General features: G+C 43.8%; 1 protein-coding gene across 1 annotated transcript in view; it reads left to right on the forward strand.

The window, feature by feature from the left end:
- The window catches only part of dmxl2 (Dmx-like 2), a 112449-nt gene that overhangs the window by 44806 nt on the left and 50336 nt on the right, over positions 1-17307 (forward strand). The window contains exons 13-19 of the mRNA XM_067971439.1: positions 181-302; positions 2718-2807; positions 8669-8786; positions 9386-9502; positions 10746-10958; positions 12442-14130; positions 16091-16201. Coding sequence (XP_067827540.1) covers positions 181-302; positions 2718-2807; positions 8669-8786; positions 9386-9502; positions 10746-10958; positions 12442-14130; positions 16091-16201 — 2460 coding nt within the window. The remainder of the gene's footprint in view (positions 1-180; positions 303-2717; positions 2808-8668; positions 8787-9385; positions 9503-10745; positions 10959-12441; positions 14131-16090; positions 16202-17307) is intronic.

The following is a 17307-nucleotide window of genomic DNA, read 5'->3' on the forward strand; positions in this document are numbered from 1 at the left end:
TGCAAGTTATTGTTGTTTTTATTCTCTTCAAACAAGTATAAAAGAACAAAACAACTATTAGTAAGTTAACTATTAAATAATATTACTTTCTTTATTGTGAAACCTTCATTTTTTTTTATTAAACTAGAATCTATAATGGTGAAATAATTCTGCACAATTATATTCCACTCTCATTTTTAGGGACCTACTGCAACTCTGCTAGTGCTTGTTTTGTCGCTTCCGATGGTCAGAATCTCAGGCTTTACCAGGCTGTGGTTGATGCTAGGAAACTTCTGGATGAACTTTCTGATCCTGAAATCTCGGTAATATCATAACTATTAATAACTGTCATAAAATATTCTTAAATAACTTTAAACACAAACTATGTCATTAATTTTCATTAGGAGGAGGCATGACCAAAAGCTTGGAGTAGAGGTGGGTTTTAAGGAGAGTCTTAAGGGAGGAGAGGAAGGTGGAGAGCCAGAGTGGTTTAGGGAGGGAATTTCAGAGCACGGGGCCTAGACGGCTGAAGGCATGACAGCCAATGGTGGGACAAAAAGGCCCCCTTGTACAAGAGGCCAGAGTCAGAGGAACGAAGAGTTTGTGGGGGAGGGGGTGGGGGGGGGTAACAGTTGTAGGGCTGGAGGAGGTTTCAGATATAGGGAGGGTGTGGCCATGAAGGGATTTAAACACTAGGATAAGAATTTTAAATTAGAGATGTTGGGGGACTGGGAGCCAATGTAGGATAGCAAGAACCGAGGTGATGGGTGGGCTGGGCTTGGTGCAGGATAGAATAAAGGCAGTAGAGCTTTGGCTGAGCTCAAATTTACAGAGGGTGGAGGATGGGAGGCCAGTGAGGAGAGCCTTGGAATAATCAAGTATAGAGATGACAAAGGCATGAATGAGGGTTTCAGTGGCACTGAATTAGGGGCAGAGAATATGAATGTTTTAATATTTTTATACTACATAATATGCATGTACTGAGTCATTTTAGATTAATTATGGGCTGAAATATTGCACACTGAACCTTTTTTGGGGGGCTGCTTGTAGAAGGTAGTTGTAAGCTAAATTTACATAATTTTATAAAAAGACACAGTTTATTGCAAATAATTTACAGATAGAAGTAGTAAAATTATTTTCTTTAGACAATCTCAAAATCCAGGGTTTTATCTAGAAATAAGCAGTTAATGGGTATGAAAGTTTTGTACTTGTACACTGATAACTGATGAGCTTACTTAAATATAATACCAATTATTGGTTGGTGCATGTTATACCTGAACAGTTTATTCTGTATAGTTAATCGCAACCATTAGAATGTATCAGTAATGCTCACTAGTCCAAATTGGACTCATTTTGTAATGAGGACTTTTTGGGAGTAATTTTCCGAGTAGTTGCTGGCAATGAAGAACCTTGCCAACTTGCAACTTATATTGGAAAATCACTGGTAGTACTCCTGCAGTATTCCAATATGTGTTGCTAACGGCTAAGGTTCACCACCGCCAGCGCATACTTGGAAAATTCCCCTCTTGATGTCTTAATATTCGCTCCAATATATAGTCGCTCTCTAATACTAATTGGACTCTAAGGGAATCAAGAGAAATGGGGATCGGGCGGGAAAGCGGAGTTAAGGTCAAAGATCAGCTGTGATATTATTGAATGGCGGAGCAAGCTCGAGGGGCCGAATGGCCTACTCTTGCTTCTATTTCTAATGTTCTTATGTCTTTCTCCTATGCTTTGCTCTGGGGACCCATCCACAGCTCTGAGTTTTGGAGATGCAGGCTGTGCCATTGTACCAACTTTGGTATATAGCTGCACCCATAGTGAGGTGGTCGTAGAGGAGTTGGTTCTCTTTCCTGTAGATCATCTGATATAGCAGCATGATTAGCAATGTCCACTTGTATTTCCTGTACCAATTATGTACAACTCCTGTGGGACTTGTGCTTGTGTCAATATGTATATGGTGTGTGTTCTTCCTGACCTGTATAACTTTACCCAAATTACAAAGATTTTAATGGTCAAACAGAACAATAGAATTAGTCAAATTGTTAAAAAAAAATAGGGACTGAAATTCCTCGAGCCCGTTTCCACCATTGGGGAAGCATCAACTGACATGAAGAGTTGGGTGTCTGCACCATTTAAGGTGTCCCCTGGGTATTTGCCCCCACAGAGGGCCAAGAATGTTGGAGCTTCATCGGGAAGGGGAGACTGCCAGTTTAGGCTGAAGAGCTAAATTTTACAAAGATGCTGCCAATTTCTGTAGAGCCACTTTCCTAATGTTCTATGATCGGCTGCCACTGGGAAACCAGCATTAGGCTTCCGCTTCCCAGTTTATGCAGTAAGTATGCTTGCATCATTCTCTTTGCGGCAAGAAAGTTGAAACCGGTAGGGTTTCTGGGGGAGGATGTTGTTCCTACCTCTTTGTCATCTGTCCCCTCCCATCGAAATTTCTCAACATAAAAAAAAGAGGACGGAGACCTGATGGACCCGGGTCTTGCCCTAAGTTCTAGTCCCCTGCCCAGCTTCCACCCTCCTATGCCCAGGAATATCCGGGCTCTATTGTTTCAAGTAGCTAAATTGATGTAAGCAATTAGGCTAATTGGGTTACTCATTGGGTTACCAAAACTTTGAATGATTTAAAATAAAATAAATGAGACAGGTATTGTATCACTATTACTGCGTGGTGTAGTTTGTATTTGCAACTGTTGTATTTAATATTTTTATTATGTCTCTTTTTGTAGAAATTTGTTGGAGAAGTGTTCAACATAGTGAGCCAGCAATCAACAGCTCGCCCTGGTTGCATTATTGAACTGGATGTAATAACAGCTCAGGTTAGAAATTTGGACTGGTGTGGCATTTTACATGAATTTAATTTCCTTTGTCCCTACTTCAGCTTGTTGTTGATTTTGGAATAGGAACAGGGACAGGGGTAGGCCATTCAGCCCCTCGATTATGTTCCACCGAATATGACTGATCAGTATCTTAACTCCATCTACCTGCCTTGGTTCCCTAACCTTTTACGCTTGCTTAACAAAAATCTATCAATCTCAGTTTTGAAATTTTCAATTGACCTAGCCTCAACAGTTTTTTTGGGGCGGGGAGTTCCAGATTGCCATTATTCTTTGCGTGAAGAAGTGCTTCCTGACATCACCCCTGAATAGTCTAGCTCTAATTTTAAGGTTATGCCCCCTTGTTCTGGACTCCCCAACCAGAGGAAATATTTTCTCTCTATCTATCTTATCAACTCCTTTAACACCTCAAATAGATCACCCTTAATGTTCTATACTCAAGGGAATACATGTAAGGAGTCTTACAACACCAGGTTATAGTCCAACAGATTTATTTAAAATCACAAGCTTTCGGAGGCTTCCTCCTTCACCTGACGAAGGAAGAAGCCTCCGAAAGCTTGTGATTTTAAATAAATCTGTTGGACTATAACCTGGTGTTGTAAGACTCCTTACATTTGTCCACCCCAGTCCATCACCGGCATCTCCACATCAAGGGAATACAAGCCTAGTCTATGCAACCTGTCCTTGTAATTTAACCCTTTTAGCCCAGGTATCACTCTGGTGGATCTACACTGCACCCCCTCCAAGTCCAATATATCCTTTCAAGGCCCAGAACTGAACGCAGTACTCTAAATCAGTGCGAGTGTATCACTTAAGCTTATGAACAATCCCTGACCTAATGGTTTACTTTAAGAAATTCTGATATTCATTTTTAATGAATGACTAATTAGTATTAAAAATCCTTGCAATTAAATACTAAAATTACAGTATTTCTCTTTTTTTCATAACTTTTTTGGATAATGATATTGGAAGCATAGCTGAAATTCAACCCATGATATCAGTGGACAGTACTTGATGCAACATTAATTCAAGAAGAAAATTGAAGTCAAATCCCAGGGTGATTGGATGAAAATCTCCTATCTGCCATTGAGATGTGGGGCTCGATTTTCGGACTTCCGAGCGGGTGTGTTTGTGGTGGGGTGGCTCCGAAAATTGGGAATTGGCCACTTCCTCCTGTCCGCTGGGGAGAAGATCTCTGTCCTCCCCCTCCTCCTCACCCCATCCAGTAAGACCCTGGAGTGAGGCATCATTAAACCTGGGAGCAGCCTTCCCCCGGGGCTGCTCCATGCTGTAATTTTGGCTCCTTTCTGCAGCATCAGTTGGTGGAGGACTGCCCCTTTAAATAGGGCTCCTCCAGCTGACAGCCTATGATGCGGGTGCGCAGTCTGCCCGCTGCGCAGCTTTCCAGCGCGAAACCCGGAAGCCAAGGTAAGTGCCTTCAATTAGGCTGTGATCGTGTGCGGAGCACCCTAAATTCACTGGGCGCATTACCCACGTGTCCAGTCGACCCCCCGCTGCCAACCCGCCTCCTTCCTAATATCGAGCCCGTGACATCAGTATGTACAACCTGAACCTATGGCTAACTTTTCTGATCATTGACTATGAATAGTCATAAAATCTAGCCATTAGTTCTTAACGAACATGGGTTCACAGTACAAGACCTGCCATAACTTGCACTAAATTGGCAATCTCACTTTCAGTCCCAAGGCATCCTAAATCAGCAGTCAACTAGCTGGAGAATGAAAAAGACCACATCTTCTGGTTATTCCACCTTGATCACCCAGCAATTGTGTTTTAACTGCATATCCACTTAGGGCCCAGGTGGCTGGGTGACAGTCGACATTTGTTTTTGAAGGCAAGTGAAGGGGTACCTGTAGAAATTTTTGGGTTAGGATCATGGCTGAGGGGGTTATCCTTTACAGTTTAAGTTGAAATTCTGTTTTCGTGGTTAAAGTGAGTTGTGAGCTACGTTTGGAGACTAATGAAGAAGTTACAGTAGACCACAAAAGCAAGAGACAGGAATTTTCACTACTTTGTGGTCCCCAAAAAATAGAGCGGAGTTTGCCTTTTCCTGGGCCTATGTGATGTACTGAACATGCTTCTCATAAAGGAGAAGGCCAAAGTGGTCCCTTCACCTAAAATAATCCAAGTAGTCTGCTCAGGAGACTGGCTAGTGCCTGCTTCCACTTGCCACCAAATTCTTCAAGTCTCATATACTGCTAGTTGCTTCCTTGAACAAGGTACTTTCCTTTAGTCTCTTATCTGCCTCAGAGTGATCACAATAAGCCTGGCTGTTTTTCAGTTCATCCATGGCTATAGCATTTGCATGCCCATCACTAATTAGATTGTGCTCAGGTAGTAATTCCAGCATGACCTTCTGCCTTTTGGAATGAGTTTCTTCATAAATTATTAGAAGTCTCACCTGCTCAAAGGCAGGCCTTGAGTATAGGTGCCCACTATCAGACAGCTGGGTATTGTTTTGCTGCTATTGGTAGTATGGAAACCGGGAAACATAGCGGGCCTGATTTTAGCAGGCCTGCGGGTTTCCGGCGGGTTGGGTTTCGGGTGCGTGGCCTCCGCGCCCGGTGAAATTAGTGGGTTGCCCGCGCGATCATAGTAGGCAATGCACTAATTGGAATCACTTACCTGCTCCTCCGGGGTCCGCGCTGCTGGTCTGCGCATCGGACGGGCTGCGCATGCGCAGTACGATCTGTCAGCTGGAGGCTCTCTAGTTAAAGGGGCAGTCCTCCACTGACAGATGCTGCAACCAATGGAACAAATTACAGCATGGAGCAGCCCAGGGGGAAGGCTGCTCCCAGTTTAATGATGCCTCACCCCAGGTATCATCAGATGGGGTGAGGAGGAGGGGGAGGACAGAGATCTTCCACCCGGCGGGCGGGAGGAAGCGGCCTGCCTCTGCCACCAAGAAGGCCTGGCTCGAGGTGGCAGAGGGGGTCACCTGCACCACCAACATATCGCCCACCTGCATACAGTGCAGGAGGCGCTCCAATGACCTCAGTAGGTCAGCCACAGTGAGAACACGTAGTCTTTCCCCTACACTCCGTCTGCCACAACACTGCCCCCACCCCACATCTCCTTCGGCACCGCCAACACTACTCTGTCACATCACCCCTCATACCCACTCAAACCCCATCCTCATCTTAACTGCACCTACTCACCTCGCCAGTACTCATCCCGCCACTAACACGCAACCCAATCCTCATACAATCTCATGGCTCTATCCCATACTCATCCTCTCGTGCATCTCTCTCACGGCCAGCCTCACTCAACCTGCCACCACCTGTGCTGCAGCCACAGGGCATGCATCGCATATGTGCAGTAGGCAGCGTAAGGCAAACGTGTCGTGAGCATGAAGGGGATGCACAAGGGTGTCTGAGGGTTTGCCATGGGTGTTACCTATATTGAATTTCAGAGCAACAAACATCACACATTATATTGGCACCACCACTGCCATGTCTCCGCGAATCCTGTCTGTTGTGTCCAATAATGCCCGCTCCTGGGTATCACTATGAGGACCCACCACTGATGCCACCCATTGTGTTACTGCAGAGTAGGTGCAGGTGTATTTGCAGGGCTCTTCCGCGCAGACGACTGAGAGACATCGGCGGTGTACCCGGCTGCACCCTGGAAGGATGCGGAGGAGAAGTTGTGGAGGGCAGTGGTGACTTTGGCAGCGACAGGTAAGCAGATGGTGCTGGGGCCAGCCAGGAGCAGCTCGGCATGAAAGAGCCTGCAGATCTCCACGACTACATGTCGAGTGAATCTGCGCCTCCGTGTGCACTGCTGCTCGGAGAGGTGCGCCTCGGTCTGTGGACCCTGTGGCGAGGGTAGTGCCCTCTGCGACGCGTCTCTCTCTGTGGTAGCCCTCCCTCCTGCTGTACAGGTGGGTGTGCCACAGCACCGTGTTGGGGGGCTCCACGTCTCCGAGGCGGACGGCGTGGACTGCGAGGCTGCTGGGGCTGGTCATGCTGCTCGTCCTCCGAGGATGTCAACGCACCACCCATCTGGCAGGTGTTGGTCTGAGGGGTTGTGCAGGGTAGGTAGGTGGTTCCTCGCACTGGGGCTGCGGTTTCACGTCGGTCTGTCCTCTGGCTTGGCGGGGGGTGGTGGAGGGCAGGGGTTGCCCTACGTGACACGGTGGCCTCCTGCGTGGGTGAGGGCTCTCCCACCCGCTGTGGAGTGCACCTTGGCAGCTGCCACAGGCTGCTGGCTGGAACACGACCGGTTGAAGGGAGACTGTTTCCCCCAGTGTGTGAAACTCACTGCCTTGAAGCTAAAATCCCACACTTCCTGTTTTGACAGCTGCTTCAGCTCATTTAATGACCTCAACAAGCAAGGTAAGTACACTCAAGTGGAACCCCGCTGGCTTTAATTGCCTGTGGGATTCCCACCAGCGGGGCCTGCGCACGCAGCCCCGCACGTCAGCGCGGCACCCGGAAGTGGCCGGGATCTCGGCGTGATCCGGTCACGTGACTGGATATCGGGATTTTCGGGGCCCCCCCGCTGGAAACCCGCAGGAAACCCGACGCTAAAATCGAGCCCAGCATTTGTCTCTGTTTTCTTGGGAGCACATTTTGTGTGCATATTTCTACTGATTGCAAGGGTACATTAAAAGATTTAGAGGGAATACATGATTGCAATTTTGATAATCATATAATTAGCTTCAAAAAATGCAGTTGTTGGACATTCTTCCACCGATCTCACCCCTGCACAGAGAGAATGTTCTCTGTCAGCTGATGGAACAAGTTCTTCATCCTTATCTGGTGGGTTTTCCTTTTGATAGCTTGCCTATTGAATAGCAATGGTTCTCATTCTAAGGGACTTTCCCTCCCATGGTAGATGTTTTGATATCTTCCAAAAACTTTCCTCATAATAGGACATATAATACTAAATTAAGGAGGCTCAGGCTGTATTGCATTGAGTTGATTGACAAAGGTGAAATTTTAGGGCATATTAGCCTCAAACAAGAAATTTATTCTTGTGGAATGATTGAAATATGATGAGAACAATCTGTGCGAACCATATAAAAATCACTATAGTCGCCAAGAGAATCTCTACTGTTCCTGGAATAACAATTCAAACAGAATTGAGAGAACTCAATGAACCGATGAATTCCTAGATTTCAGTGGCTGGAGTTACATCTGTCTCAAGATAGGCATCAGCAAAGACGCTTTTAGAGATGCTTTTAGTTTAGATCATTACTAAACACCACCAGATGACTCTGACAGTAGAGATGAAGATGAACACTTACAGTAAACCACACAAAGCAATTTGATTCACTATATATAATGTATAGCAAATTGTATAGAACATACTTAATTGTACTGTACTATATCTGAACAGTGTGAGGTTTCTTAGTGCAAAATACAAGTTGTAGTATAAAACAAAGTACTGCTCAGTAATTATCTGCTAACATAGAGTAATTTTTCAGTCATTAAATAAGTACAGTTGTGTAAGTGTTAATTAAAGCATTAAATATTTTGTTGTGCTAAAAGTGGGGGTAAATAACCAGGTATATATGTTCTGAGCATTCTTTTACAATGCAGTCCCTTATTAATCGAGCAACTTTGTTTATCTTCTACTTCCGTGATAAGGAGATGAATGTAGATTGAGTAAGCTGATAACAAACGAAACACTACCTAATTTTTCATCATTCATATTGATAATTGTATGATTGTTTTGGTTTTTGTGGAGTGATGACACAAAGCAATTAAAATGCATATTGCAGTAATAGTTTTTGGACTACCTGATTGGAATACTTCTGGGTTATTCATTGTGCATGAGTGTGACTAACACCGCTTCTTACTATATTCCTGTTTCAGTGTGGCTCAAACACACAACTACTTCATGTGTTTCAAGAAGATTTTATTTTGGGATATAAACCACAGAAAGAAGAAATGAATAAGGAGCAAGAATTTTCTTTTACTCAACCTGCACAAGGTATGCAAAATCAATTATAAGCAATTTTAACATGGTGCACTTTGATTAAATCCATACATATACTCCTTATAATTGCATGCTACTGTTAGTATCAGTTTGGCTCAGTTGGTAGCACTCTTACCTCTGAAGGCAATGGTTTCAAGCTCCATTCCAGGATTTAAGCATATAATCTAAACTGACATATCAATGCTGTACTGAGAGAGCACTGTTTTGTTGGAGGTGCTGGTTTTTGGATGAGATGTTAAAAGCATGCCTGTTAAGTGGACATAAAAGATCCTGTGGCACTATTTAAAGTAGAGCAGAGAGTTGCCCAACAGTGCGCCATTAAAAAAAAACATATTAACTGGACATTCAGCTTATCTGCTGTTTGTGGGATCTTGCTGTACACAATTGGCTGCCATGTTTACCTATATAACAATAATGACTACACTTCAGAAACACTTTGATGGCACGATATAGCACTATGTAAATGAAAATTCTTTCTTTTGCTTTCAGTCTTCTACATTTATGCTAGGTGATTACCAGCTACTGTAATACTTTCTTTGATTACAGTGGCAATTTGGTTGCTTTTTGAGTTATTTAAACTTCTGTCATTTAAGGATATCGTGCACCGTCATTCTCTGAAAAGTTCTATCTTGTGGTGATAGAAAGAGAAAAGAGGCAATCTGTTCTTCACATGTGGCATCTTCATTTGAAATCTGTGCAGCCTCGTGTGGGTAGGTATTTGCAAATACAGTACAAAAGTTGACTTACTGAATCCTTTATTTAAGAACAAAATATATATGAAATTATTACTAGCAGGTTTATGTTACATAACTACAATCAAATAGCAAAAGTTTTCATGTGATCCTAAAAGGAAAAGAGGTCACAGATTCAGTGGTCAAGAAGTATTTCTATACAAAAAATATGGTCCAACAATTGTGGTTGAGGCTAGGATATGACTCTTTAAGAAATATCTACATGCTGAAATGGTAAGAGAGTAGGATTGGTATTCTGGAAGGATGAAGTCAAATGGGCTAAGGGACCTTGAAATCTTATTGTTCTATCTGAATATGATAAATTCACTTTGTGCATAAGATTATGCCGTTCAAATCATAAATTACAGATATGGAGCCCTCTGATCATCTTACCAGTATCTTTTAATATGATACTATCTTGCTTGAAACATTGAATTATGATTGAATTTGAGAGAATATATATAAAGTTTATATCTCACTACCTGGCTTCAGTTTAATGTGCAATGCACATTTTTGTATGTTTCTAAACCTCTTCAATAGAAGGTTGAAAAAATGGGTTTCGATACATCAAGGAACATTACATACGCATATAATTGTAAAATAAACTTACATGAACTTCCTTGAAGATGCTGCAAGCCAATGACACTTTCTTTTACAAGTATCTTTTTATATAAACTCTTCTTATAGTTGTCTGCCAATTTCCTGTTATTTTTCATCCTTTCTTGATGACATTGTATGGGTACAGTTCCCCTGGCAGCAGTTTAAAGTAAATTGCTCAAGTGACTGTTCTTTAGGAGCAAGCACAGATAGTAAATGTCACCAGGGAGGCATTACCCTGGGAGGAATTGAAGGCAACATAATCCTGTCCTCACCTGATGTCACACAAATGCACTTTCCAGCAAAGGTGATTGGATAGCAATCAGGAGTGGGAATCCTAGTTAATATTTCCCTTCTCCACCCACCCCATTGACTAGGGGATGCTGAGGGCAGATGTTGTGTCCCAAGCACTGCCCTGGCTGAGATTAGATCACTCAGCACAGTCTCACAATTGAGCCTGAGACATCTTGGTCTGTATGACTTTGTATCGGACAGTGGTGCATTTACCCCTACTGATATTGGGTTGTTGAGCGATCATCTTTGATTGTCAGAAAAAATAATTCAAAGTTGCAATTTTTAATTTTCATATCTTTTCTTTCTCCTCTCAACAAAACTAATATCACAGAAGTGAGTACATCAGATAATCAGTTATCTGTACCAGAGGAAAAGAGCTTTGGCCTATCTCCAAACATTTCTGTTCTGAGTCCTCTTCCACGCTCTGCGTCAGTTGCTAATCTTCAGACTGCTAGCAAGCTGATACTTAGCTCTGAATTAGTCTACAGTCAGCAGTTAAACCTACCTGAGGGAGTGGAAGTAATCCGAGCAACTCCTTCTGCAGGTAATTGTTTCTGGTATTTAATGTACAGAAAAAGTCTTTTTTTCCACCCAATAAACCATAAGTCTGCATGCATGTCCAACATGACTTCAAGGTCACTTCATCCTTCCCAGTGGTGTTATAAGCCATGTTCCCAGCCATGGACGCAGCTTTTAGCACTACAGGAGGTGGGGGCTTCAAAGCTTGAAGCCGGGTTGAGTGGGATTGATGCGGGTGGAGACTGGGTTGGTTATGGCAGGGGCTTGAGGTTGGGTCAGGTGTTGATAGATCCATTAAGCATGTGGGAGGAGACAGTGAAGAGGGAGCAGACAGCAAGCCAAATTGTAGTATGTCCAAGGTGGGTGGTAGTGGTGGTGTGGGGAACAACAGCATTACCTATTTTGGAGATACAACTGGGAGGGCTCAGTGGGTAAGTAAGCCACAATGCCACCAACCTTGGAGACCAAGCTTGGACCCTCAATCAAAGCTTAAGTACAATGAATAGGTAAGTTTAATTGTGACAGTAAAGCATAATGGAAATCAACATGACAGGAGGAAGTATGGAAGTGCTATTTGACAGAATACATGTTTTGGGATAATTCCTTTATCCTTTTTAATAACAGATTCGAAAAGCTAGAGATGGTAATATGTCTGACAATTAGCTGCATTTGTTATTGTTTCAAAACATTCATCTTAAAACTACATAGAGAGTAATACACGCAGTCCTATGTCTACAAACCTAGGTATAAAGAACTTTCCGGGAATTGTGAGCGATTGCCTACCCAAAGCCATTCATGATGGCTCTTCTTGAAAGTAGCCAAAGTTCCTACTGAGAGAAGCTTTGTATCTCTTTCATACCATTTTAAAAACAAGCCTCCATTGTTTAATTCTTGCCGAGGTTAACTTTGTTGGATGTTTTATTACCCTTAGGTCATCAAACATAAAATAGTAGAGGCTTCATGTCCTGGTCAATATCCTGCTACATTTTTATCTCAGTTAACCCTTGCTTCCTAACTTTGGTCTTCCCGAACTCTGGCTTTTGTTCTGGGGTGTCCTTGTGATCAAAAGATAAGTACTGCTAGCATACAGGTCAAACCAATTTTGATTTCCACATCAGCTGTTCTGTCTTTTAAAAAAAATGTAAAAACATATCTATATTCTTACAACATGTAGGTACACAAAACTTTTGATATGTATAAAATTGTTTCATTGACCTTTTGTAAACCCAGCCATATTAATGTCAGTTGTTACACATAGGTAAAATTGAGAGTCACACATCTGAGCCTTCCAGCAAGGTTTACCAGATAGTGTTCAGGACAGGAACTCTAGCTGTTCTCGCTCTCATGCCCCCACATCTTCTTAACTAGGGGACACTGAGGCCAATGGTAACACCCCCTAACCACCCTGTCTGAGATAAACGTACTCGGTTCAGATCAGGGATAGATTATTTTTTTCAAATTTAACCTAGAATGTCTCACTGTTATAATATAGTTTTTCTTTTTTTTAGGTCACTTGAGTTCATCTTCAATTTACCCAGTCTGTCTTGCACCTTACCTAATAGTGACATCATGCTCTGATGGTAAAGTGAGATTCTGGCGATGTACTGTAGATAAACATTCAAACTCTGAAAACTTAGAGGAAGTACGTACTTATCAGTGGGAAACCTGGCCTTTGATGAATGAGGAAGGAGAACACAGTAACAGTGCAGTGAGTGTTGCTGGACGACCAGTGGCTGTGAGCTGTTCATACACGGGACGTTTGGCTGTAGCGTACAAACAGCCTGTACAGCCTAATGGCATTACATCAAAAGAGTTCTCGATGCATGTCTCCATATTTGAGTGTGAATCTACTGGAGGATCAGAGTGGGTGTTGGAGCAGACAATTCATTTAGATGATTTAGGAAAGGTTGGCGGTGTCCTGGATTCTAGGGTTAGCGTAGACAGCAATTTATTTGTGTATAATAAAGCAGACCTTTATCTTAAAGGCCACCACATGACATCTAACATAAAACATTTAGTGCATCTGGACTGGGTATCAAAAGAAGATGGCTCTCATGTTCTTACAGTGGGAGTCGGTTCCAAAATTCTTATGTATGGAAGACTGTCGGGGATTGTAACTGAACAAGCCAGCAGCAAAGATGGAATGGCTGTTATTACTTTGCCACTAGGGGGAAGCATTAAACAAGGAACCAGGTCAAAATGGGTATTGCTAAGATGTGTGGATTTGATGTCTTCAGTGGATGGAACACCTTCACTTCCAGTTTCTCTGTCCTGGGTGAGAGATGGCATCTTGGTAATTGGGATGGACTGTGAAATGCATGTCTATGCACAGTGGAAGCATTCTACAAAACCATTAAATGATACTGAAAGTGGAAGCTTGTCATCTTTTGAAGATTTAGCTGATGCCTCCACATTCGAGACTAAAATACTTTCAAAGCGGCACAGTGTTGCTGATGGAACAACTGGTGTAGATGATGTATTTGGGGTCCCAGGAATGGTTCAAGATGGTGGATTGTTTGAAGCTGCTCACATTCTTTCACCTACTCTTCCTCAATATCACCCCACTCAACTATTGGAGCTTATGGATTTGGGCAAGGTGCGTAGAGCCAAGGCAATTCTTTCACATTTGGTTAAATGTATTGCTGGAGAAGTTGCAGTTTTTAGGGATATAGACCCAGGAGAGGGAGGAGGGCCTAGACGTCATCTTTCTCGAACCATCAGTGTAAGTGGAAGTACAGGGAAAGATACAATTATAGCTGGAAGAGAAGGTACTCGTGATTATACTGAAATAGACTCAATTCCACCACTGCCACTTTACGCACTGCTGTCTGCAGATCAGGATGCATCCTATAAAATTGCTGAAGAGACTGCTAAAATAGACAAAGGTTCACGAACTCAAAGTAAAAAGAAAAAGGAGGATCAATATGCTGATTTGTTTCAGACTACAAGTGTAACCACAGATGACTTTGTTGACTTTGTAATTGAAAAGAAGGAATCTAGATCTAAAGTCATAAATCTTTCCCAGTATGGACCAACGTACTTTGGGCCAGAACATGCCCGTGTGCTTTCCAGTCACCTGATGCTCTCAAGTTTGCCCGGACTTACACGACTAGAGCAGATGTTCCTTGTAGCTTTGGCTGATACTGTGGCCACCACAAGCGCAGAAGTTAATGAAAATAGGGACAAGAACTATTCTGGTATGTATAAAATAACTTTGTCGGGTGGTGGGGGGGAGGGAAGAGATTGCGGTGGGGCAGGGGGGTGGGGAGAGAGATCGCTGGGGAGAAATAGAGATCAGAGAAGGGGGGTCAGCCAAGCAGGGGGAGGGGGAGATTGTAGCAGAAGATGTGCTTGAGGGGCCGGAGAGAAGCACTCCTGCTCTTCCTGGCTCACAAACAGTGCTGGAAAAGCATTAACCTGCTGGATCCGGCAGTTCTCACCTCCCTTCAACTGCCGGGTTTCCCGAGCCCTGAAAAACCCAGCCTGCAGCCGTTAAATTCAAATGGCTGCCAAAATCTGAGGACTGGAGCTTCATTTAAATATTATAATTACGGTCCTGCCTCTCGAGAGCAAGTTACTCGGCCGTCCCTCCAACCAGCTGCAGTTAAACCAGATGTGGGCGCGCTTGGAGCAGGTTGGGGTCGGCTTTCACATTTTTAACAATTTAACCCCCCGCTGAACCTGTCCCGCCGGTCGTGGGATGGGGGGTAGGGGGTCTAAAATTATCCCCAATGTCTGATTCCACATGTAAGCTGACGACACCAGGCTCTACCTCACCATAGCCTCTCTCAATCCCCCCACTGTATCTAATTTGTCATGTTGCTTGTCTGATGAGCAGAAATTTCCTCCAATTAAATATTGGGAAGACCGAAGCCATTGTCTTTGTCTTTGGTCCCGGCCACAACGGTCTTCCGTTCCTTAGCCACCAATTCCATCCCACCGGCTGCTATCTGAGACTGAACCAGACTGTTCGTAACCTCAGCATCCTATTTGAACCTAAGCTGAACTTCCGACCCCCTATGACCTCGATATTAACACCCCAACCCCATGATGGGCGAGAGTGGGCCAGGAGCGGGGTGGATTAAAATTATTAAATGGGGAACGCGTCCCCAACCCGCCGCTTATGCGCCTGTTACCGTTTTTACGGTGGTGGATTTCTTGTCGTGCGAGTGTCCCGCAGTTGAGAGGCGGGAAACTTCATTAACATATTTAAATCAGGCTCCCACAGTGCAATTGGGAGCCTGATTTAAATTTAACAGTTGCTGCACGAGTTTCCCAGGGCTTGGGAAATCCGGTAGTAAAAAGGAGGCGCCCGCCTGCTGATTGCAGCCTCTCTGTCACGATTGGCGACCTTCCCCCCCCCCCCCCCCCCAAATCTCTCGTCCCCTCCCTCCTGTGATGGCCTCTCCTCCTTCCCCCCAGCCCCGATCTCTCGCTCCCTCCCCCCTCCCAAGTTTTGGAGACTGTCCCCAAGGGTTCCCATTGGTTTTCCCGTCCAACAGCCAGCCAGCCTATCAATTTGGCAGGTTGCCGAGCAGGAAACGGAAGAAAAGAATTATGAGGTCCTGTCATTAAATTCAGCAGGACCTCCGCATCCCCAGTCTGGCTGGGTTTTCCCTGCGCTACCACGCTTTCCCACACCCTGTCTCCCCATAATTATTGGGGCCTATATCTCCATCACCAAGACCACCTACTTCCACCTCCATAATATCGCCCATCTCAACCCTGCGTTAGCCCATCTGCTGCTGAAACTGCTTTTGTTACCTCCAGCCTCAACTATTCCTATGCTGTCTTGGCCGGCCCTCCCATCTTCTACCCTCTGTAGACTTCAGCTCATGTGAGAAACAGAATTACCTCTAAATAATACAAATGTTAACATGGATGAAATTGAAGTAACATTAAGCACCTGTACAATCGCATTTGTTTCACAAAAAAAAATCAATATTTGAACTTTAAAAAGCACATTCATTGTAGGCACCATGGCACCATTTTAAAACAAATATTTATTATATCTGATGCAAGCAGTATTTGAAATGAAAGCTAATGTAGTAATAAGCAAAGTGTAACCTCAGTGTAAGTATCTGTTAATTTGTCCTATTGACAGCTCAAGTAAAATCTGATTGAATGTTTCTTGATTTCTTTTGATTTTTTTTGTAGGAGGCGAGACTTTGGATGAATGCGGTTTGCGTTATTTGCTTGCCATGCGTTTGCATACATGTCTCCTGACATCCCTACCTCCGGTCTATAGACTTCAACTCTTACATCAAGGTATGTGGTTTGGGCATGGTACCATTGGATAATTTAATGGTGAGCTTTATTCTACCTATTTGAATAACTCCCATAATAAGTATAATTAAGACTGAGTTAAAAGCTATTTTATTAAACTAGTAATGAGTTCTGTCATGTTCCCTTCTTGGCCTCCCGACCTCTGTGATCTCATCCAACCCCATGCTCCTGTGTGCACTGTCTGGTCTTCCAGCCTACATCACAATTCCTGTTACAGTTAGCGGCTACTCCTTCAGCCAGCCTCCCCCTGCCCTCTGGAACTCCCTCACCATCTCTGCCTCCGTCACCCTCCTTGCCTTCAAAAACCTCCTTGAAGACTCTTGTCTTTGTTCTTTCAGCCCCTCCTCACCCTCTTTTTTCCATCCTGCTCCATGTCCATTTTGTGTCCACCCTTTGTATGCAGTCAGCATTACTGAAATGTAATTGTCCCAACTTAGCAAGTTCTTAATCACGCTGTGTGTAGAGCACTGCACAAAGAGGAAAAAAACAGAGTGAACCACTTCTTTTCAACTGAGAAGCTATGGTGATAGCAACATGCCCCAGATCATCCTGTTGTCCAATGGAAGGAAGAAGCTGCTGCAGTTGGGAAGCTACAAAGTGAAAAAATATGAATACAATGATTGAAAGTGTTTTGTCTAAAATAAAATACTTTTACGTTCTGATTGTTTTTGAGGATTTGAGTACAGGAGCAAGGATGTCTTACTGCAGTTACACAGGGCTTTGGTGAGACCACACCTGGAGTATTGTGTGCAGTTCTGGTCTCCTTACCTAAGAAAGGATATACTTTCCATAGAGAGAGTGCAGCGAAAGTTCACCAGACTGATTCCTGGGATGGCAGGACTGTCGTATGAGGAGAGATTGGGTCGACTCAGCCTGTATTCACTCGAGTTTAGAAGAATGAGAGGGGATCTCATTGAAACATATAAAATTCTGACAGGGCTAGACAGACTGGATGCAGGGAGGATGTTTCCCCTGGCTGGGGGGTCCAGAACAAGGGGTCACAGTCTCAGGATACGGGGTAGGACATTTAGGATTGAGATGAGGAGAAATTTCTTCACTCAGAGGATGGTGAACCTGTGGAATTCCCT

Source organism: Heptranchias perlo, chromosome 34, assembly GCF_035084215.1.
Source record: "Heptranchias perlo isolate sHepPer1 chromosome 34, sHepPer1.hap1, whole genome shotgun sequence".
NCBI lineage: Eukaryota > Metazoa > Chordata > Chondrichthyes > Hexanchiformes > Hexanchidae > Heptranchias > Heptranchias perlo.